At 37.4% G+C, this 24292-nt stretch overlaps 1 protein-coding gene across 2 annotated transcripts in view; it reads right to left on the bottom strand.

The window, feature by feature from the left end:
• The window catches only part of SLC12A2 (solute carrier family 12 member 2), a 91758-nt gene that overhangs the window by 43319 nt on the left and 24147 nt on the right, over nucleotides 1-24292 (bottom strand). For both annotated transcript variants that reach the window (XM_081088823.1, XM_081088824.1), the window contains exons 2-9: nucleotides 22772-22891; nucleotides 21500-21575; nucleotides 21098-21193; nucleotides 12042-12181; nucleotides 10232-10342; nucleotides 7898-8006; nucleotides 1855-1982; nucleotides 1662-1746 (exon numbers count right to left, since the gene is read on the bottom strand). In XM_081088823.1, the coding sequence (XP_080944949.1) occupies nucleotides 1662-1746; nucleotides 1855-1982; nucleotides 7898-8006; nucleotides 10232-10342; nucleotides 12042-12181; nucleotides 21098-21193; nucleotides 21500-21575; nucleotides 22772-22891 (865 nt within the window). The remainder of the gene's footprint in view (nucleotides 1-1661; nucleotides 1747-1854; nucleotides 1983-7897; nucleotides 8007-10231; nucleotides 10343-12041; nucleotides 12182-21097; nucleotides 21194-21499; nucleotides 21576-22771; nucleotides 22892-24292) is intronic.

Below are 24292 nucleotides of genomic sequence, written 5' to 3'. Positions count from 1 at the left end.
TGGATTTTAAGGCTAAATGAAAACTAATTCCTTTTTTAAATTTTAGTTTAACCTGCTACAATACTGATTATTAGAATTTCCAACTCTCATTTACTGATATTTCAACACTAGAGGCCCAGTGCACAAAAATTTGTGTACTCAGGGGGTCCCTCAGTCCGGCCTGTGCCCTCTCGCAGTCAGGGACCCCTCAGGGGATGTCCACCTGCTGGCTTAGGCCCGTTCCCCCCAGGGGGAACGGGCCTAAGCTGGCAGTCAGACATCCCTCTGGCAGTCCGGGAGCCCTTGGGGTATGTCCACTTGCCAGCAGGGAGAAGGCCTAAGCTGCAGTCAGACATCCTTAGCGCTGCTGAGGAGGCGGGAGAGGCTCCCGCCACCACCACTGTGCTGACAGCCGTCAGCCTGGCTTGTGGTTGAGCAGAGCTCCCCCTGTGGGAGAGCACTGACCACCAGGGGGCAGCTCCTGCATTGAGCATCTGCCCCCTGGTGGTCAGTGTGTGTCATAGTGACCAGTCATTCCCAGTGGTTCTGTTGTTAGGGTCAATTTGCATATTACCCTTTTATTATATAGGATTACATTTGTGAAAATTAGCAGAAGAGTTTGTAAAAACAGTTCTGTCAGGACTTCCCAAAAATGACGGAATGTACAGCAAAAATAAAATTTTCTTATTGAAATACTATGGAAACTTTATTCTATAGTCTATGAATTTAGAGTTTGTGATTCTTTAAATTGGTATTAAAATAAGATTTAATTTTTCAATGTGCTTAAAACATTTAACAATAAAATTTGAATTAGAGTTTATACATTAAAAGCAATGCTTACATCTTAAGAATGTTTCCTGGGTATATACTTTAATGAAAGTGTAGTAAATTTGAGACAATTCCTCTAATCACTGCATGCAAATTATATGTAAATTAAGTTATTTAATTTTTTTCTAACTTAAAGAAACTACTATTATAAATAGCCTTTAAAGACTTTATTTTAAAAAAACACAAACCAAAACTCACTTTACTATGAAAGCAATTCTATAAAGCAAGCACCAGTTATCCTTGGTAGTGAAATCTCTAAGCTCCAATTCCATCATCTATAAGTGATTTTAGAGATTGGTTGACCACTTAAGTCCTTTCAAGTTCTAAAATGCTATGAGTCCATAAATGTAATAAAATGGTTAAATACCATTTTAATTCAATTTACTAAGACATTAGTAAGTTTTTAATTCAATGTACTATGTACTGTTCATCAAAAATCAGTTTTTATGAAAAAAAAATGCTAGGCACCGCACTTAATGGCCTTGAAACAATCTTCATATAATAAGATTATGAGAAAATATTAAATAACCACCATAAACAAAAATATTCAAGAATGTGTAAAGATCAAAGTTAAATGCATTTACTTTTACATATAAATGATATTTTCTATAAATATATTTCTGAAATTTAAGAGTTTGCAGATAAGATTTTATATATTTTCTAACATAATATATAATTAAATTCTGGAGGAGGAGCATTTGGTGGTTTAGATAATGTCTAGATAAAATCACTTACTAGTTTACTTAAAACTAATTTTAATTAAAATATGCAACACCATGTCTTTTGACTGAAATATTTCTGAATTGAAAAATAACTAAAATTTCTGAAACATAAAGAAATGTAAAGCTATTTACCTACAGATACTGCAATTCCTATGTAAACCACCGTAGTGATTAAAATGGCTAAGAGTGTTCCTTTGGGTATGGCTGACTGAGGATCCTAGAAGACAAGAAGATTTTTTTTTAAGTATACCTTTAAAAATAAATACATGTATACCATTTTTTAATCAATACAGTGCTTTTTAATATAAATCAATACAGTACTTACTGCAAGATCACCGGAGATATTTGCTCCAGCCAGAATACCAGTTGCAGCAGGAAAAAAGATGGCAAAGACAGAAAAAAAGGTCTCTTCCCCTCGAAAATCTGGTCCAAAGTTCTCATTAAATATTTCAGCTGTAGAGAACAAAACATTTTTTGTAATTAATAGATAGATTAGACCATAATAATTAGGTCAAGAGTAAGTGGTATGCATGACCCCTGACATTTCTTCAGTTCAAGTAACTGATAAACTCTTGAATATTTCCTAATTCACACCTAATTCTTTTCTTATATGAGGGAACAGTATGTACCAAAATGATGATTTGACCTGGGACATTTCCTACTATTTTGTGTACCTTCATAATCAAGTTTTGAGCACCTCTAACTTGATTATTAACGCTGGTCCAAATGTAAATCAAAGCGTGGATAAATCCCTCAATCTCAGGGGTCAAAGAAATAAGAAAGGAGGTAGGAAAACAAAGTAACATCACACTAATCTGCAACATTTTTTTTTAACATCCAACATAAATACTATCTGTACAGTTTCTCTATTTTATAGTGATAACTTGTTTGATTTTTGAGGCTATTTTTGGGCCTTCCAAATAATTTTAGCATAAGCAAATTAGGTAAAGGTCCTTTCCATTTCAACAATAATGAAAGCTTCAACTAATCCTACTGTTTCCATCTATTCTGATAGGTCCTGACACTAAACCAATTAACAGTCATTTATTCATCCATTCACCCATCCTTGAGCGTCAATGTGTCAGGTCCTGTACTGGAGCCATCTAGTTATATCAAGAAATAGAATAGCAAAAAACTAGACATTGTTCCTACCTTTATGGAACTTAAGAATCCCAATTGGGAGCTACACAGTCAGTAAAGAAGCAAGTCATTACAAATAGCAGTAAGTAGACTGATGGAAATAGGATGCTGTGATAAAGAATGAGAGAACCTAATTCAGTGTGGGTATAGAAGGCTAAAGGATGTAACTATGGAAACAATATTTTAAAAGATACTTTACTGAGCAAGAATCAGCCAGGTGATGATTAGGGAAAATACTACACCAGGAATAAGAAATGACATTTATAAAGGCCCAAAGGTAGGAAAAAGGCTTAGCTCTTTGAGGAATTAAAAGAATGTAAAGCTCTTATCATAGTAACATGGAGAATAAAATTAGGTTGGTAAAATCAGTGGGGGTGAGACTATGCAAAATTTTATTTTAGATTTTATCCTAAATATAATGAAAAGCTAAGGTAGGCTAAGAAACATGCAAATGACATGATGTTACTAAGGCTTGTGTGGATGCTGTGTGGATAACGGACCAACGGCATCAACATCTGAAGCAGGAAGACCCACTAAGGAGGTTACTCCAATGGTTCAATCTATGAGGGGAGAATAATATAGAGGAAGATTAGAAAGTAAAGGGGCAGGTAGGGAACATTGAGATCCTGGCTTTTTCCACATACTGTACTCAAACGTTAAAGTCTGAAAAGGATTATGTAGGAGAGACATCATATAAGTAGTTATGTATATCCAGAATTTAAAAAGAGAAATCCAGGAATAAAAACATGTCAGTTTCTTAATAGCATTTGGAGCCATGAGAATAGACCTCACCAAAGGAAAGAATACAATTAGAAGGCCCAAGGCCAAACCTGTGCAATTGACATTTAGAGACTAGGAAGAGAAGGGGTAAAAGGAGTAATAGAGACAGTGACAATGTGACATCAAAACAAGAAAAGTATTTCAAGGAGAATGAGACAACTAAGTATAATGCTGCTGGGAAGCAGAGGACTAAAATACTGCACACTGGATCTAGTACCATGTGGTTGTCACCTTGACAGACGGAAATCAGGTAAGGATTTAATGAAGGAAATAAAAACAAAATTTGTGCATGGGGGGGAGGAGGAGGAGAGGAGCGCTGTCCCTCAGCCCGTCCTGCACTCGCTCCAATCCAGGACCCCTCAGGGGATATCCGACTGCCTCTCACAATCCAGGACCGCTGGCTCCTAACGCTCGCCTGCCTGCCTGCCTGCCTGCCTGCCTGCCTGCCTGATCGTCCCTAACTGCTCCCCTACTGGCCTGATCACCCCATACCCAGGACCCAGGATTCCCTCCTCAGGCCAGTCACAGGCACCCAGGACCCAGGCCAGCTTCTCCTGGGCTGGCCACAGCCACAGGGGACTGTGGGCAGGTGGCTTCGCCTGGGCCACAGCCACAGACGCCTGGGACCACGTGGCGGGTGCTTGTCCCTCTCCCAGGCCACAGCCTGGTTGGTTCCCATTCCTCTCTCTCGAGCTCATTTGTGCCTGGCTGATCCCCAATCCTCTCTCCCCAGTGTTGAGTGTCTGAGCCGTTATGGCTTAAGGGCATTACGACCATTTGCATATTAGTTCTTTATTAAATAGGATTACAAAGAAGAAAATGGCAATCTCATAATAAAGAAACCTCTCAGATACCACTTTGACTAAGTCACCAAAGTTAAAACCATCACTGACAGGGAAAAAAAGATGTGTCTCCTAATGTGATGCATTACATATCGTTCATGCTATTTTCCTGGCAAAACAAATAACCTGAATCTATGAAAATAAATCAGATGAACCCACTGGAGCGAGTTCTACAAAACAAATGGGCTATATTCTTGAGAAATGTCACTATCACGAAAAACAAAGGCTAAGGAGCTGTTTCAGGTTCAAGGAGATTGAAGATTATGTAAAGAACCATTTAAAAAAAAAAAAAAGAGACATGACAACTCAATGCAATACATAATCATTCACTGGCTCCTGGTTCTGGCTGGTGTTGCTCAGTGGTAAGAGTGTTGGACCATGCACTGAAGGGTCTCAGGTTTGATTTCTGGTCAAGGGCAAATACTTGGGTTGCAGGTTCCATCCCAGCCTGGGTAGGGACACATGCGGGAGACAACCAATCAATGTGTCTCTCTCATGTCCATGTTTCTCTCTCTCCACCTCCTTTCCTCCCTTTTCTTCCCCTTCCCTCCCTCCCTCTCTGAAAATCAATGGAAAAGATAACCTTGGCTGAGGAATAGCAAAAAAAAAATTTTTTTTTAGAGAACTGGATCCTGGAACAGTAAAAGAAAAGGGAAAAAAAGCTACTCTAAAGATTTTTATAGAAACAATTGGAAAATTTTGTATACAACCCATATATTAGATATTAGCATTGTACCAAAGTTAAACTTCTTGAATTGTCCTTTTCCTTAGAAGATACATGCTTAAGTACAATGTTTAGAGGTAAGTCATGATTTCTGCAACTTCTCTTAAAAGTTTTAGCCATCATAGTAGTAATGAATAGATACATATGAAGTAATAAAACAAATGTGGCAGAGACAATATAAAACCATTCATCATTAGTGAATCTAGATGAAGGATATAAGGAATTCATTGTATCAATTTTCCAAGTTCTCTGTAAGTTTGACATTATTCTGGAATAATATATAAGTGAGAAGTTTGTCTATGAAAGGGAACTGGAAAATGAGGTGGTAACTAGAGGAGAATAAAAGACGAGATAGCATTTCAAGGATGATAATTACTAGAGCAAGTTCATAAGCTTTATAGAGGTGAGAGTTTTGAAACAAGGAAGTGAGAGTCAATTATCTATACTAATAAAAGGGTAATATCCTAATTAGACCGGGTCCACCGGACATCTTCCAGTCGTTCTGCCTTTCTTCCGGACAAAGCCATGGTGGTGGGGGGCAAGGCAGAGGTGAATAGGGGCAATCAGGCTGGCAAGGGAGAGCAGTTAGAGGTGATCAGGCCAGCAGGCAGGTGAATGGTTAGGAGCCAGCGGTCCCGGATTGCGAGAGGGATGTCAGACTGCCAGTTTAGTGGGATCAGGCCTACACCGGCAATCGGATATCCCCTGAGGGGTCCCAGATTGGAGAGGGTGCAGGCTGGGCTGAGGGACCTCTTCCACTCCCCCCACACCATGCATGAATTTTGTGCACCAGGCCTCTAGTAAAAGGATAAATGCCTTCGAGAAAGTAAAATAGGATCCAGAATAGAGCAAAGGCACTGGAGAGAGACTTCTCGTGTCAGAAAGAAAAAAGAGGAAAAATGAATCCCCCTATTAGGTAGTCATTTGAACTGACAAGTTTATCAATATAACCTGTTTACTGCCAACACTGCCTTAGTATAACAAGAGGAGAACCAAGCAGTATCAACCACCAAAAAAAGAAAAGTCATTCCAAAGTATATTTAGATTTATTTATCTCAGACTGAAATAGGCCCAGATGTGCTATTTAAACATAATATAATTATTATTCTAGCTAACTATGTGATATTTCTATAAGTGGCCAAATTTCTGAAAATAAGGAAATGAAAAATGTGGCCTAGAAAATATACTTAAATCAATTAAAGTCATAAACAGAAATATATTAATTATTAGGAATATTTTAAGTAATCATTCACTATAACTTTTAATACTTCCTTTAGAAAAAAAAGTGACAAAAACTAATGTTCAGAAACATACATAATAATATAATAAAACATGTAAAAATCATTCATAATTAGATAATTTATGAGAGCATAAAGTACAGAAAATTACCTACCTAACTAATGTTGCAAACTTTTACTCCTGAAATGCTTAGTAGACACCTCTTCCCCCAATCCAGGAAATCAGGAATTTAATGCCCAGTTTAGAAGGTGGCAAGTGCACAAATAGTCAGAACAAAAATCACACTATCAACCCAGGACCAGTAGGCACAATTAATGGGCAAGGTCCTTGAAACAATTCATATCAGAAAAATGCCCAGCCAACTAAGCCAGAGTCTGATATAGACTAAACCAGTTTTATTCACATATGATCCAAGGACTATATGTTGTTACCAGTCAGCAATGAGATGCAGGAGAACCTGGCCTTTTCCTCTAGGCAGTGGTTCTCAACCTTCTGGCCCTTTAAATACAGTTCCTCATGTTATGACCCAACCATAAAATTATTTTCGTTGCTACTTCATAACTGTAATGTTGCTACTGTTATGAATCATAATGTAAATATCTGATATGCAAGATGGTCTTGGCAACCCCTGTGAGAGGTCGTTCGACCGCCAAAGGGGTCGCGACCCACAGGTTGAGAACCGCTGCCTAGTGCTTTGTCAACTGAAGACAGACAGGCTTGTAACCCAAAGTAATAAGCTTCTCTGATGCTACTGCAACTATTCTTTCCCACTTTCATTTTATTTTGTGCAGATAGGTTCAGAATTGCTCATTTAAGTGGGGAGAAGATAAGGACTGGGGTAGGGAGTAAGGGTGGGGGCTGGGAGATACAGATAGACCCTTTAGGAAAAAATAACAATTAAATTTCACCAGTAGTGACAATTAGATGTGGAATGAAAAGGGTTATAGAAGACAAAAACTAGGAAATTCTCACACATTTAATAATGCAGCCCAGACAGTGTGGCTCAGTGGTTGAGCATTGACCTAGGAACCAGGAAGTCACAGTTTGATTTCTGGTCAGTGCACATGCCCAGATTGCGGGCTCAATCCCCAGTGTGGGGCGTACAGGAGGCAGCTGATCAATGATTCTCATCAATGATGTTTCTATCTCTCTCTCCCCCTCTCTCTTCCTCTCTAAAATCAATAAAAATATATTTAAAAACAATAATACTGCAAATTGTAGAAAAACTTAAAAACTGCAATTACACAGAAACTGAATTTCTAGTTACTTTCAGTCTCAGACACTTTTAGACTGTTGTGCTAAAATACAACTAAAATAATGAAAAAGTCAACATCAGAACAAGTTACCTTTCACTTACAAATTCCCAAAATTAGTGAGAACTAAAGCATCTTTTTTCAGTAGCATTGATTTTTTTTTACATTCTATTACCTTTTGTTGCTAATAATGAAAAGGGAAGATACAAATAAAAATGATTTTTTAACTCCAATTGTAACATACTTAAGTATACAAAACTAAATTGAATTGCCAATTAGTGAATTATTATACCAAACTTACTTACATTACAAAATATCTAAAATGTACTAAATTTACTAATAGAATGGTATAATATACACCTTTAAAAATATTCTAGCTTTTTTACTTACATTTATAACCAAAGAAACCTTTGGGTTTCTTGCTCTCCAATGGGATAAATGTTCCTATGACGAAATCAGCAATAGCAAGTAGGAGAATCACCAAAAGAACAATCTGAGCCTGAAATTTTAAACATTAAAAATAAAACTCAAATCTTATGTTGTACATTCAGTTCCATTAGAATACAGCTTCCATGGGGGAAAGGATTTCTGTCCTGTTTCCTCAGAGCATCAAACAATGCCAAGCACAGGGTAGGCATGCCATAAAAAAAAATGATGGCAGGAGTAGAATGATGCCATATATTTTGAAATTTATTAATGATGCACATGCCTTCCCACAAATCATAAAACACTATAAATTCCAAAACACCATAGGCTTTTCATTCTGTACATCATTCTTTCCTGTCCCCTCCACCATACAGTACAACATATTTGCTAAAAACCCAAGTTTTATACCAAGTCCAAACACAATGTTGAATGTGTGACAGCGATATGAAAATAAGGAAAAGTATAAAAAGAAGACAACACCCAGGAGGGGAATTCAAGTAGCAATGGGACTGGAAGAAAGGAATAATCCATGCAAACTACCATCTCTCCTCTTTCACTTTTTTTGTTTTGTTTTATTGGATATAACAGATATATAACAATATATTAGTTTCAGGTATATAACATAATGATCTGATATTTCTATGTATTGCAATATGATCACTATAAGAAGTTCCATCCATCACTATATAGTTATACATTTTTTTTCAGTGATGAGAACTTTTCAGATATACTCTAACAACTGTCAAGTATACAATAGAGTATTATTAACTACTAGAGGCCCAGTGCATGAAAATTCATGCACTGTAGGGGGGGGTTCCCTCAGCCCGGCCTGCCCCCTCACAGTCCAGGAGCCTTCAGGCGTGGGAGGCAACCAGCGATCAGGGGAAGGTGATGCCCCTATCACACTTCTGCTGCTGCTACTACAGGCAGTGCAAGCCTCAGCCAGCCCTGGTTATTTGAGCCTCAGGCGGCCCTGGGCAGCTGGGCAGCCGCCATCCAAGGCTTGCCTGTGCCTTGGGCCAGCGAGCCCTGGGTGGCTGGGGAGCTGAGGGGTCTGGGGGACTCCGGAGGCAGGCAGGCAAGCAGCAAAGCAGGAGGGCTGAGGGGACTGGGCGCCACCATCTCTGAGTGCGTGCCAGTCAATTAGCATATCCCCTCCTTATTGGCTGTGGGCGCTGCCATCTTTGAGGGCGTGGCAGTCAATTAGCATATTCCCTCCTTTTTGGCTGTAGTCACCGCCATCTTTGCCATAGCATGAGGGTCAATCAGGATATTCTCTCTTTATTAGATAGGATTGTCACCATGGCTGAACATTACATCCATGACTTACTAATTTTTCACTGCAAGTCTGTACCTTTTGACCCCTTTCACCCATTTTGCCCACCCCACCTCTTCTTCTCCACTCTTAACCTCCCAATAACACTGGGCAGATGCTCATGAAAAACTGTGCCATCTGTGGGAATAAGGACCACTTATACTGTTGTATGAAATTCTTTTCAGTAAAGTCAATTTGTTAAATGTATAAGTGAATGATTTAATTTTATACTAATGACTTACCTACCAGGGAAAAATTATTCTTTCAGACTTTGCTAATTCTTGATCTGATAAATATTATCATAGCTCATAAACAATACAAATATGTGATTTTATACAATCTATAAACACGAACCTGATGTGATTTTGAGATGCTCAGTAGTATCTTTGTAGATATGCATTATTCAGGAAACAAGAGCTGTACTATGGCATAGTCCCTCAAAGATACAGAAATATATGTATTTGGGTGCTTTGCCTATATATTAACATGTGAATTCAGCAGTTTCCTCCCCGAAACAATGGTACCTGTTTGGGTAGTCATGATTTCTGAGATTTCAAAAGCAAGGAACAAGATTATCTTCTCTAATCCCTAATGGCACTAACTTGAAGTTTACTGCCCCTATGTTTATTTTTGAAATTGAACTTTTAAATAAATTATAAAGCCAGCAGTTTAATTTGGGCTACCTAACTAACCTGAGCATCTCTAAATAATTTAAGTCATACAATAGGGGCTGGAGGAGAGGTAGGAAGTAAAATATTTTTAAAATACTGTGTTTAACTAGATCCTGAACTGATGGCTATCTTCAACTATCCCCTGTCTTGTCAATTAGAAAATAACCCTATACATAAATTTCCCTGAAAAAGGCCACTTAGGAACTTTTAAAATCTAAAAATGTTACCACAATTTAATGCATTCTTAAAATAAAAGCTTTTAAAGTTCATATATTAAATATTTACCGATATTCCAGTGATATCATTACTTACTTTTGCTTCCCACTCCATTCCAGCTACTGAGATACCTAAAAGGATCACCACAGTAATGGCTCCGATAATTCGGATATCATTGATTTCATCTATCATAAGAATAGAATGTTCCTAGAAAAAGAAAATTATAAATAAGCAATATTAGTTCTTTTAGATAGTCTTTATTTCTTTTGAAACATTTTAGAGATATCACAGTGCCTTACATGTAGGTGAATAAATGCCTATTTAACAAATGAATAAGGAGACCAATGAAAAAGGAATATTTACTATTGATGTGTCATTCAAGTATATGATGACATCAAGAATATCATTAAATTAATAATGATATATTTAATCAGATGTGGTATATCAAAAAGGGAATTGCTGACAATAAAAATCATATAACTAGTTTTAATAGAATGTTCTTAAGGTACCTAGCAGAAATATTTTGCATTCATTTTGATTAGTGTAGTCAAGCTTTAAATAGTCTTTTAGTTTGTATAAAAGGAGGTGAATATACTTTCATGCAGTAATCCAAAACACTGTTCCTATTCTATAAGCAAAAAAGTATTTGTGATTGAGTATCAATGAAATTAGAAACATATACTAAATTAAACAATGAAAGAACATGAACTCTTATTGATTATATTGCTTGCTTGCTTACAGCCCTACCTTTCATTCATCCGTTTAGCCTACATGGATGAGGGCAATGCCAATGTAAATGTCAGTGTTTTCAGATTTTACATATCCTAATGTACCACATACTACTGCAGAAAAAGAGTTACAATAGCCCTGACATGAACAACTGTGTCAGCTGAGGTTCCTATCATTTAACAATATTAAATCCTATTTCTCTTCTGCTTTAACTCAACACATCCTAATGACTCTTTCCAAACAAGTTCTCTTGTAAACTTCAGAGCAGTATATCAACTACTTTCTGGCCAGCTTTACTTAGATACACCTCTGGTTCCTCAAATTAGACACCTAAAATTAAATTGTCCTATGTTCTCTATCTCAAGTGAATGCTATTACATTCTGTCTAAATCCCCAACTCAGAAATTTGTGTATAAACTTGAAATCCTTCTTTCTCTTTAGTCTCCCTCATCCCATTAATCATCAATTCACTTATTCAACATTTTTTAAATCTGTCAAATTCACCTACACCTCCCCAGCCCCTCTCATCATTGTTTTAATATAAGCCACATCTCCTCTCCCAGGATAACTACAACAACCTTTTAAATGGTCTCAATCTCCCATTGTGATCACTCAATCCAATCTCTACTCCGTGATCAGATATTTATTTAGGTCACATCATGATAATCTGATCATGCCATGCCCCCCCCCCCAGTCCAATCTAGATAAGATCTATTTTAATAGCAAACAAGACCCTTCCTGACTTGATACTTTTTCCTTTCTCTAGTCTTAAATCTCTTGCCACTTTGTACTCGTCATACAGAAGTATAGTGGGGTTTTTTTAACCCACCATACTCCACCCTTCCAGGTCTGTTTCCTTTTCTTCACTGTTCCCCCCATTCCACATCCCCACTCTCCTATCTGCCTGCTGAAGCCTAGACTCCCTTCCTTGACACTCCTCTGCGACCCCCATTTCTGGATGGTAAGTCAAGTGATCCTCCTTTGTGTTGCCAAGGTCTCTACAGTTACCCACTTCTGACATTCTATAATGATTTTCCTTTGTCTACCCCACACACTGAACTTCTTGAAGGATGAGTTTTGTGTTCATCACTGCTTTCCTAGCATCTAACATGGAGAGTGGCATATAGGCCCTCAATAAAGATTTGGGAAACAAATGACTAGAAGAAAGGTGAATTACCTTAAGCAACTCCACCACAGTTTCTGCAAATCCAACCACATACATAGCAACTGCAACAGCATTGGCAAAAGCAAATATCAGGCCAATTGCACCACCAAATTCTGGCCCTAGACTTCTAGATATTAAATAATATGCTCCTCCTAAAGAAAAGGGAAAAAAAGAATAGTACTAAAGTTAGTATTTTAAATGTCTTCCTCCAGTGAGGGTGGGGAGAGGGGTGTGTGTGTGTGTGTGTGAGTGCAGCTAGAATAAATCAATGGGGGGGAAGGGGGAAGAGGACATCTGTAATACTTTCAACAATAAAGATGAAAAATATTGTCCTCCTCTATAATCAGCTGAAGGCCTGAATAGAACAAAGACAGACCTTCCCCAAGGAAGAAGGAAATCTGCAGCAGATAATCTTCAGACTTGGAACAACATCATCAGCTCTTCTCTGGGCCTACAGACTGCAAACCCACTGCAGGTTTTGGACTTCCCAGTCTCTATAATCATGGGAATTACTTCCTTCAAATAAATACACACACACACACACACACACACACACACACACACACACACACTTGGTTCTGTTTCTCTAAAGAAGGCTAATACAGACATGTTACAAGGTAAATATATAAAAATCCACCATTTCCCCATGTACTAGCAATGAACAATTAGAAACTGAAGTTTTAAAAAGTAACCTACCTACAATAGTACTCAAAGACTGGAAATACTTAAGTCTAAATCTAAAAAATATTTGCAAGGTCTGTGTACTGAACAACTTAAACCCAAAGGAGAACTAAATAGGTACACCATGATTATGGAGTGGAAGACATAGTTAAGATGTTTATTCTCTCCAAATTGATCTCTAGATTCAACCCAATTCCCATCACAATCCCACCAGGATATTTCACAGAAATTGGCAAGGTAATTCTAAAATTTTTAATGAAAAGGTAGAACAGCCAAAACAATTTTGGAAAAATAGCACACAGTTGGAAGACTCACACAACCTAGTCTCAAGAATTACTATAAAGCCAAAACCGGTTTGGCTCAGTGGATAGAGCGTCGGCCTGCAGACTGAAAGGTCCCAGGTTCGATTCCGGTCAAGGGCATGTACCTGGGTTGCGGGCACATCCCCAGTGGGAGATGTGCAGGAGGCAGCTGATCGATGTTTCTCTCTCATCGATGTTTCTAACTCTCTATCTCTCTCTCTTCCTCTCTGTAAAAAAATCAATAAAATATATTTAAAAAAAAAAAAAGAATTACTATAAAGCTACAGTACACCAAGATAGCATGATACTGGATTGAGGATAGATCTATAGATAATGGACCAGCATAGATTCCAGAAATAAAATCACGCATGTAGGGTCAATTAAACACCCCAGCTTTATTAATATATAATTGACATATAACATTGTTTAAGATGTACAGTGTGATTATTTGATATGCATATACATTACAAAATGTTTGCCAAAATAAGGTTAACATATTCTTCACTTCACATAATTACCATTTTTTATTATTGTTAAAAGAATATTCGAGATTTACTCTTAACAACTTTCAAGTATACAACAGTATTGTTTACTATAGTCTCTATGCTTCCTATTAGATTCCCAGAATTTATTCTTCTTATAAATGGAAATCTGCACACTTTGACCAACATCTTATCATTTCTCTCACCCCATAGCACACTTTCCTACTCTGTTTCTGTGAGTTCAACTTTTTTGGATTCTATAGGGTGTCCCAAAATTCACGCAAGAAGTAATTTTGATAGAAAACACAGGTTTATAATTAAAAATTGTAAAATTTTTATTGATTCATAGAGTATACAGTATAGGGGTATGTATGGAATAGCACATCGGGTAAATGGCCTCCACGGCTTTGCTGGCATATACGCAAAACCGTGGTCTTCATTGGTCTTCATTGGCCCTGCTCCTGAGCCATAATTGGTACTTGGTAATGCTTATCAAATTGAAGGGATTGAAATCAAAGGGCAACAGATATTAGAATCTGATTCAATAAACCAAGTAAAATTAGGCTTTTATTTTTTGTTGTTGTTGTTAATGCTCACACAAATTCAAATCTTGCGTGAATTTTGGGACACCCTATACATATAAGTTAGATTATACAGTATTTGTCTTTCTCTGACTTATTTCACTTAGCATAATACCCTCCAGTTTCATCAATGCTATTGCAAATGGCAAAATCTTCTTTTTCGTGGCTGAATAATAGTTCTCGAGTGAGTGCGTGTGAGTACACATACATCACATTTTCTTCATCCATCCATCAGTGAACACTTAGGTTGTTTCCATGTCTTGCCTACTATGAATAATGCTGCAATGAATATAGGTGCAAACATCTCTACCAAATAATAATTTCATTTCCTTCTAATAAATACCCAGAAGTGGGATTGATGGATCATATGGTGGTTCTATTTTTTGAGGTAGCTCCATACTGTTTTCCATTGTGGCTGTACCAATTTACATTCCCAAAAATGTACAAGAGTTCCGTTTTCCCCACATCTTCACCAGCTTTTATTATCTAGTCTTTTTTTATAATTGCCACTCTAACTCACTGTGGTTTTGGTTTGCATCCCCCTGATGAGTAGTCATGTTGAACATCTTTTCATTAACTTGCTGTCTTCTTTGGAAAAATGTCTATTCAAGTGTTCTGCCCACTTTTTAATCAGATTGGTTATTTTTTGCTATTGAGTTATATGAGACCTTTATCTATTTTGGATATTAGCCCTTTATCAGATAAGTGATTTGCAATTATTTTTTCCCATTTTTTAGTTGTCTTTTCATTTTGTTGTTTCTTTTGCTGCACCAAAGCTTTTTAGTTTGATGTAGTGCCATTGTTAATTTTTGCTTTGTGTGTTTTTTTTGTTGTTTGTTTTTTCTTTAATCCTCAGCCGAGGATATTTTTCCATTGATCTTTAGAGAGAGTGGGAGAGAGGGAAAGACAGAGAGAAATATCCGATGTGAGAGAAATACATCGATGCTTTTTTGTTCTTGTGCTTTTGATGTCATATAAAAAAAAAATACAGTCAACACCAATGGCGAGGAGCTTTTTCCTTGTGTTTTCTGGGGATTTTACAGGTTCACGGCTTACATTTAAGCCCTTAATATTTGTTGAGCTAATTTTCATGAGTGGTATAAGAAAAGAGTCCATTTTAATTCTTTCACGTGTGAATATCCAATTTTCCTAACACCTAGCTTTGTTCTTTCTCAAGATTGCTTTGGCTATTCGGAGTCTTTTGTGGTTTCATATTAATTTTAGGTTACTTTTTTCTATTTCTGTGAAAAATGTCATTGAAATTTTGATAGGAATTGCATTCAATCTATAGATGGCTTTGGAAAACTAGGGTGGATTAACTTTTTACGAAAATGCTAAAGCAATGAAATAAAAAAGGGATAATCTTTTAACAAATTGTGCTAGAGTAACTGGATATCCACATGACCCTTGATGGGCTTGATTCCTATTTTGTACATATACAAACATTAACTAAAAATGATGAGAGATGTAACTGAAAACCTCAAGTTATAAAACTTCTAGAAGAAAAGCTTTGGGACCTTTAACAAGGCAGGATTTCTTATATAACACACCAAAAGCATAATCCAACAAAGAAATAAAAAGTGATAACTTAGATGTAATCAAAACTAAGACTGCTCGCCCTAGCCAGTTTGGCTCAGTGGATAAAGCCCGAGGACTGAAGGGTCACAGGTTTAATTCTGATCAAGGGCATGTACCTCGTTGCAAGCTCTATCCCAGCCTTAGTCAGGGTGCATGTGGGAGGCAACCAATCAATGTGTCTCTCTCACAATGATGTATCTCTCTCTCTCCCCCTCCCTTCTACTCTCTCTAAAAAATCAATGGAAAAATACCCTCAGTTGAGGATTAACAACAATAACAAAAAGGTAAGACTACTCTTCGAATGACACATTTAAGGGAATGAAAATACCGGAATTTACACTTTCATCTTATAAAAAGATGTGGATGTCCCCTAATTCATAAGTGAGTCCATATCACAGACTGAGGATGGGAGAACTCTGGTCTGTGAGTCTAAGACAGCCGTGGGCAAACTACGGCCCGCGGGCTGGATCCGGCCCCTTTGAAATGAATAAAACTAAAAAAAAAAAAAAAGACCGTACCCTTTTATGTAATGATGTTTACTTTGAATTTATATTCGTTCACACAAACACTCCATCCATGCTTTGGTTCCGGCCCTCCGGTCCAGTTTAAGAACCCATTGTGGCCCTCCAGTCAAAAAGTTCGCCCACTCCTGGTCTAGGAAATACTGGCCTGAGTGAAAGTGGCTGCTGGCCAGGACTAACTACGTCACAGAACCTGTTGCCCATAGCCCAAGTAAATTTTGTCAAATCCAAACTCTCCAGACTGACAAGATTTGCAGAACAGGAAAGCGCTCTGGGCTCCCAGCCAGCTGCAGTAATCTGTAGAACATAACTGTCTGTTAAGGCAGGACTGTGCCAGAGATGAAGGTAAGGTGTGACACTATTCTTACTCTGTGGAGACAGAGAACTGAGGAGATGATTAATTAATCTGCTGCCAGTAACTTTAAGCAGTACCCCCCAAAAAATCATCACTAAAATATAATCAAGCCTGAAATCTTTAAGCCTCTTTTATTTCTAAGTTTTGACTCTTTTTTTTTTTTCCAGAAACACCGAATGTTTCCATATTATTTTTATCCTAGGCTTCATAATTGAACATTATTACATGTTTACAAGCAGTTCATATTTTAAAAAATGACTTCCACTGCTGATACAAGGAACAGAAAGGTTCCTAGCACTTTCTGTCTGGGAAATCAACCTACATTTTTCTAGATTGGTATCTGTTTAATCTCTAAAAGATGCTGATAAAACCAATTTAGTAATATTAAATCTCTCCTGTGGCAAAAAGCACAACATCAGGAAAAGTTGACATTTCACATATTTTCACAGGAATGGAAACACATACCTTACAAAACAAGAATAAAATATTATTCAATATAAAATATAGGTAAATGTCATAAGAATCAAGATAAATAAAATTAAACTATCAAGTACTACCTCAATAGTTCTATTAATAAGATAACTACACAAGTTTAAAAAGGAACTCTTCAAATTGAAATTACTAAACAGAACTGCAACCTTTAAGCAAATTTTAAATATTTCCCTATTAATTCCCTTATTAACAACTTTAAGTTCATAGAAAATTAAGATGGGTCTCAGTAAACCAAAATAAATCCTGTTAGGGGTCTCTACACATCATTATTCCTATAGAATCCCTCCATTTCTCCTATCTAAGCCTTTGGCACCTTGATCCTCTGCACAGTTCTAGTTCTATTACTCTCTGTGCAGACCTTTCAATAAGGAAACAGTCCAAATTAAGCCCTCAGTTGCTGAGCTTGAAGAGATCCAATCCAGCATTTTGGTCCTACCCTATTAAAACATAAAATGGTTTACTGTTAAGAACAACAAACAAAGTCACACTCTTAAAGTTTGTTCTCAACCATAACTCCCTATCTTTTTTGCTCCTTGGAAAATTTTGTTGAATTAAAATTTCTTGTTCCAGGGAGATTGCCAGTGTGTTATTTGCTGTTATTGGTCTATAGTGTGTGTGTGTGTATAAAAGCATAATATGCAAATCGACTGGACTGCAGAAAGACCAGTAGCTGTGACACACACTGACTATCAGGAGGCAGACGCTGGATGTAGGAGTTGCCCCCAGCCTGCAGGCCCCGATTGCCTGATTGGGGCCTGCTGGCCAACCTCTTGGTCCCTCCCCCTAGCCAGCAGGCTCAGATCGCCCAGTGGTGGAACGGGGAACCGGGTGGGTGGCGGCAGACATGGGCTGCGCCAGGCCAAGGCGAGTGCAAGCGAGCAGGGCCCTGATCACCATGCTGGTCACCCCACACACAGAGGGCAACTGGTGGCGGTGGGTGGGGCCGGCAAGCAGGCAGGAACGGCCAACCTCTCGGTTCCTTTCCGTGGCAGGCAGGCTACAATTGCCCGATGGGGAACCGGGGGTGGGTGACTGTGGGGGTTGGGGCCAGCTGCCAGGGAAGATCAGCACTGATCATAGGCCAGGCCTAGGGACCCTACCCATGCACAAATTTCGTGCGCCAGGCCTTTAGTCATTTAATATAGTCTTTGCTCCCCTGTGTGCATATTCTACAAAATGATTCCTGGAGCTGCAGGCATGATACATTTCAGATTCAATTTGTTCGGAAACAATATTTCACAGGTACTCCTACGAGTAAAGGGTTTACAAAGTTGGAATCTTCTAATTCTCTTTCCTTCTTCACTTAATGTAAATTATATAACGAAGAAATCATTTATTAATTTCTTGGTTACATTGATTTCAGACAAAGAAACTTTCATTTATGAAAGCTTTATTCAACATTTACCTTTATCAATTTCATAGCATTCTTCAGAGGTGAAAAATGGGATTTTTTTTTGTATTTGTGATCTTATGGATTTTAGATGTTTTCATCCAAATCAGTTATTAGCAGTAGTAGTATTACTGTTCAAACTAAAAAAACTTCAGTCAGTATTAGCTTCCTCAAGCTAATGAAATTAGTTTTGAAATGAAATTAGTTTTTGTTACCTTCTTTACTTTCCGAGGTGAAAGATGTCTAGACTCCTCTAGTGCATTTCCTGCCCAGATCTGCAACCAAGGTTCCCCTTAATAGAAATACACAATATGGGCACTGGGGGTGCTCCTTGCTACTGGGGGTGAATAAAGCTAAGAAATATGTCCTTTCTGGATATGAGTCATACTGACTTGATACTTTCAATTTAGAATCATGAGTTCAGGATGCAATGTAATTTCATCAGTTTTATGCCTATATTTATTTACTTCCATGTGGAAAATATGGTTTTCTCAGGAAACCAGTAAATCCTGTTAAGAATTCTCCAAGTGCATAAAGCAGAGAAGACAGAAGGGGCTTATATTCATTGAAGGAATCTCCAGGGAACATTTAATATAGATGACGCAGCTCATTTATATTCTGTAAAGGACCAGCCAAGTGTCCAGTCAACAACTGGCAAGTGAAAAATGAATACCTTCTAGCATAAGCTTCCAAGTACTTGGTTATTTCTTTAAATTAATGCCTTTCCCTTTTTTCCTCTATTGGTTTCATTATTTCAACAAATGTATTTACTTTCTCATTTGTATGAATATCTGAAAACAACAGAAGAATTCTGAATTGTATGATCCAATGGGTTTTTCTCTGTAGTTTCTTCCTTAGTGAGTTGATTGTATCATTTTCAGGGAATGCAGGCAGAACTGCAACATATGATAAGTTGTTGGGACACACTCCACATTCTCATACTTCCTTAGTATTCCAGGACAAAGGACTAGACAGTCTCTGAGATATACTTGTGAATATATATGAAAACTTTTGGTAGTATTGAAAGATGAAATGGATTTTTAGTCATAATGCAGGAAAATCGATACTTCCCATAAATTTGGATTCATGTGGAAAACTGTCCAGGGTTCATGTTGCCAGTGGCTTCATGTCCCATTCCCCTTGAGGCTCACAACCTAGATTTGAAGAGCTAACAGAAAAATTCTTTGATGATTTTCTGATTCCCTCAAGTAGCTAATACCCCATTCCCTTTCTCCTTCCACTTCTATTCCCCAATAGTAACAGAAAGAAATGAAACCCGGGGCATCCAGTACATAAGCCAAAAAGCAACTTCCAGTATTACCTGATAACTCTGGATATATACACATCTTACACTCAAATATCACTCAATCCAGACTCATGTACACATGGAACTTCAGCAAATAGTGATTCATGTTCAGCATAGTCATAATCATATTGATGTGAGCTACCAGCTTCCCTGAAGACAACAGTGATTTGAATCCTCTGGTAAGAAATATGAAGATAATGGGGGAAAATGAAACACTCAATCTGGGTCTCTCTCAAAAAAAAAAAAAACACACAAAAAAAACCCCCCCGAAAACTGAATACAGATAAATAAGAAATTATCCTATATAATAAAAGCCTAATATGCAAAGTGACCAAATGGCGAAATGACAGGTCAGCGGGGGGCAGAGCTAGCAAGTGGGTGGCGCCAGGCCAACCAAGGTGGGTGCTAGCGGACAGAGGGAGGGGACGGCGATCGGGGGAGTGACAACCGACGGCAGCAGCAGAGGGGTAATTGGGTGGCGGGGCTGGCCACTCCGGCCAGCGCTATCCCCTGATCAGCCTGCCGGTCGCCTCCCACAGAGGGAGGCCAGACTGCGGCTTAGACCCCTGAGGGCTCCTGGACTGCGAGAGGGTGCAGGCTGGGCTGAGGGACCCCCCAAGTGCATGAATTTTCGTGCACTGGGCCTCTAGTGTGTATATAATGTCCAGTACAGATCTGAAAAATAGTGGAGGCAGATGGAACAGGTTGATCTTTTTCTCAGGTGATCTGCTATGATGACTTTACAGAAGCTGGTACATATTTCTTTTTCCTTTCTCTAGTTGGATGATGAGCTTTGTTTGAAAAATTGAGTTCTTTTCTTCTTGTTCATAGGGGTTCCATGGCCACTCTCCTGGTCTCCTGGGTGCTCTTCCTGGGGAGGGTAAAATCTTACTAGACAGATCTTGTGAACTCCAATGAAAGAGGCCTCAGGAACCTCAGAATATAGTTAGAGTTGAGGTTGTGAATTCAGGGTCCCACGTATAACTCACAAAAATTGTTAGATAATGGGTAAAGAACTGTGCCTGTTTCCTTAAATGAGAAGGAATGAGGTTACACTTGTACAATACAGACCAAATGCAAGATGATCCTTTAGCTCTATTGATCCAAGGGCTAAAGCATAAGAGGAGGAAACAAGGGGCAGCCCTGTGGAGAAGAAACCTAGCTCCATTCTTGCTACCAAATACATTCAACAACCTAAAAACTTAAAGCATATATGTTGGGTCAATATAAATATACTAGTTTGAAAGTGCTTAGTAGCAACTTTCTTGTCTATATAGACCAATATGCTGCTTTTTAAAGGTAAAAAAATAGTAAGATTTAAATCTCATTTTTTTAGTAACAGTAATCTGATGACAATTGATGTGAAAAGACTGAATTTACCTCCTCGTACAAATCCATTAGTAGCTATTGCTGAAGTAGACAATCCTGTGATAGTTGTCACAACAGTGGCCATCATTATTACAAGGACCGACAGACCTTTAGAGAAGAAGAAAAGGGACTGAGAAAACTTACACCTTATTTAACCTGCCATATTTAGAAATGATTAGTCCAGTTATACGGAATTTCGTAATAATAACCTTATTTTTATCCCATTTTAGAGAAATCAAATGAGAATTATGAGGGAAAAAAGTAACATTAAAACAATAATCTTATACAAAGGAGAACAAAGCTTAAAATGATTCCAGTTGCTTGTATTTTATGAAGTTCAGAGCCTAGACACGCACACAGCTACTTTTGTTTATTCATTCTCAAATGAAACAAGAAGTATGTAACTTCACTTACCTATTCCAGCTTGACCTACAATCCATGACAATCTAATGAAGAGCATCACACCCCAAATGTTTAACATGCAACGTACCTGGGAAAGGAAAAGAGGCCAATTCACAGATTTAAAAAAGTAATCAAGTATGATACAGCAATAAATGCTAAACTAGCCAAAAGTAGAATACCTACATTTAAAACGTAGAAAGTCCTTTTAAATATAACTCTTACTCCACCCTTTTCCTTAACAGTTTTTTAAAAGAGCTTAATGAGAACTTAAATGTGAGCTAATATAATATGTGACTATGTGTATTAACCTATATATACACATACCCATCACAATTATCTGAAGCAGCAGAAGCAACCAAAGTAGGTAGACTTATCCTTAAAAAAAAGTTCATGTTCCCCTTTATCAATCCACGTAAGTTTAATTTTTGTTTTATAACATCCTCATTTCATGATTTCTACAGATTTAAGTTTTATATATTTATCAACACAAAATGCCAATTGTTCACATATCTTTCAAAAATCCTAACTATTTAAAAGACAGTTTCCCCAATTTACTTTTACTTTGTTTATTATGCTCATTCATAGAGCATAGTCTTCTAAAATACTAAAATCTAAGAATAGGCAAACTAAACTATTTGGACCTTCACATTTACTCTATTAGCTAGGCAATAAAATTACTACCAGAACTGGGATTTCCCTCTACCCCTCCCCTAACTGTCAATACAACTCCAATTAAGTGCCTTCAAAGTTCCAATGAGCTTATTTTAGCTTATCTACTCTAATCAGATCCTTAGTGGCTATTCAAACACAGAAAAACAGAAGTAAAACTAAACCTTAGTCGCCTATAACTGTCTACTGAAGTGACCCCAACACTTAAGAAAAGGATTTTCCTTTTATTATATTCCCTGTAACTTCTATACATTTCTCATCAAAAGGTAATGAGAGTAGCAGAAAAGGAAACAGGCATATTTCAACTCTATTGCCTGCTCAGCTTGCTTGATTCCGATGCTCCTGTCACCTGTACTGAAAGGTGACAATATGTGAAATTTGCAAGAGGCAATAAAATACAGTTTCGAGGTAATCAAGTATAATATGATTAAATTAAAAATATGTTTACTGAATTTAATATGCACAAGACAAGTTATTTATTTGGTCTTCTATAGTACTCAAATAAAAAAGTTTAAAAAAAAAGAAAAAAGTTCTCGACGATTGATGAGAATAATAGGAAGATTTTATAAATAATAGAAATGCTGTAACTCTAAAATTAAGTCTATATGTACATACTAATACACCCTTGATCCAGCCAAACTTCACAACTCCTTTACTTTCCGCAGCATATGTAACCACAGCATCTCTGGTTGGAGTACTTTCTTCCCCATTTGCAAAGCCATCCTCAAAAGGTTCCTGGTTATAAAAGGAAAAATGTGAATTATGCTTAAGAATTATTTAAAATCACCTGATAAAAACAAACATCACTAAATACACTTAACCATGTTTAGAAGGACATAGTACAGATTCCCAAGGACCAAGGTTTTCTGAATATCTTACCTGAGGAAAATGTAAAGCAATAAAGTGAAAGAAACTTTAATTATTAAGTTTTGAAAAATTTAAATCTTATGACAGAAACCCATTTTAATCATTTCCAATTTTAGTTACACTCTGGCAATATCTGGAACAACACAGTGAATAGTGTTTGCTCAGTATAGGCTAGCTAGGTCAGTCAATTCAGACCTTGTCTCTCCAGCCACAAATTCACATTGCCTAATTGACATCTTTACCATATCTGAAATTTCAACGTTAACTATTTTTTCCTGGCCGGTGTGGCTCAGTTGAAGTGTTGTCCTGTACACAAAAAGGTGGTGGGTTCAATTCCGGGTCAGGGCACATACCCAGGTTGCAGGCTCTATCCCCAATGGATGTTTCTCTCTCCCTTCCTATCTCTAAAATCAATAATAATAAAAAAATTTAAAACTCCTCTTCATCAATAATGAACAGTTTTCTCTTTATAATCCATGACAGCAGGATTACCAAGGATCCCAACATTCACTCACAATTCCTGTTACTCCTTATCTGCATTCAGTCACTCAGTGCTCTTCACTTTTTCCTTTGTAATCTGTCTCACATTCATACATGAGCTAGTTATACATGCATTTTCATAAACAGTGTTCCCTTCTTAAATTTTTATTTCATGTCTGATTCTATCATTTTTAGTTTTTTGTCCTCTATTTTCTCTCTTTCCCTCTGTCCTTTGTTCTCAACTTTTGTTCAGTCTCAATACACCCAAGTCATGACAAATTTCCAAACCAGTAACAGTGCTTTAAACAGGTCATAAAAGGGTAAAAGGAGAAGTTAAGAGATAGAAAATGTTCTAGATCTAGAGTCATGTCCCTAATACTATCCCCATAGTTCTTCCTCTACCCATATTCTTAACAGCAGGGAACAAATGATGCTATATTTCAAGCATCATTCTTTAAATACAGAAGAGCCAACTAAATTAATTATTATTTAATCCTGAAAACTGATCTAGATTTTCTATAGCACTTTTTAAAAACCATTTTCAGTGGTTGATATCCTCAACACAAATACATTTTCATAGAAACGAGCTGTTGCAAGTTCTGTGTTACCTCAGAGCAAAACCTGTCATAATCAAACTTCCCTATTCTCCTTGACCAATGTGTTAGCCAAGTAGACTCATTTAATTCTGCTCAATGCATTATTGCTATATCTTTTTTCAAAGTACTATCAATCTAGAGTAGCTCTTAGATTCCAATTTATATATTTTAACTACTGCTAATATTTAGATTT

The sequence above is a fragment of the Myotis nattereri genome (genome assembly GCF_964212035.1).
Source record: "Myotis nattereri genome assembly, chromosome: 4".
Classification (NCBI taxonomy): domain Eukaryota; kingdom Metazoa; phylum Chordata; class Mammalia; order Chiroptera; family Vespertilionidae; genus Myotis; species Myotis nattereri.
This window is presented reverse-complemented; position numbering and strand designations above follow the sequence as displayed.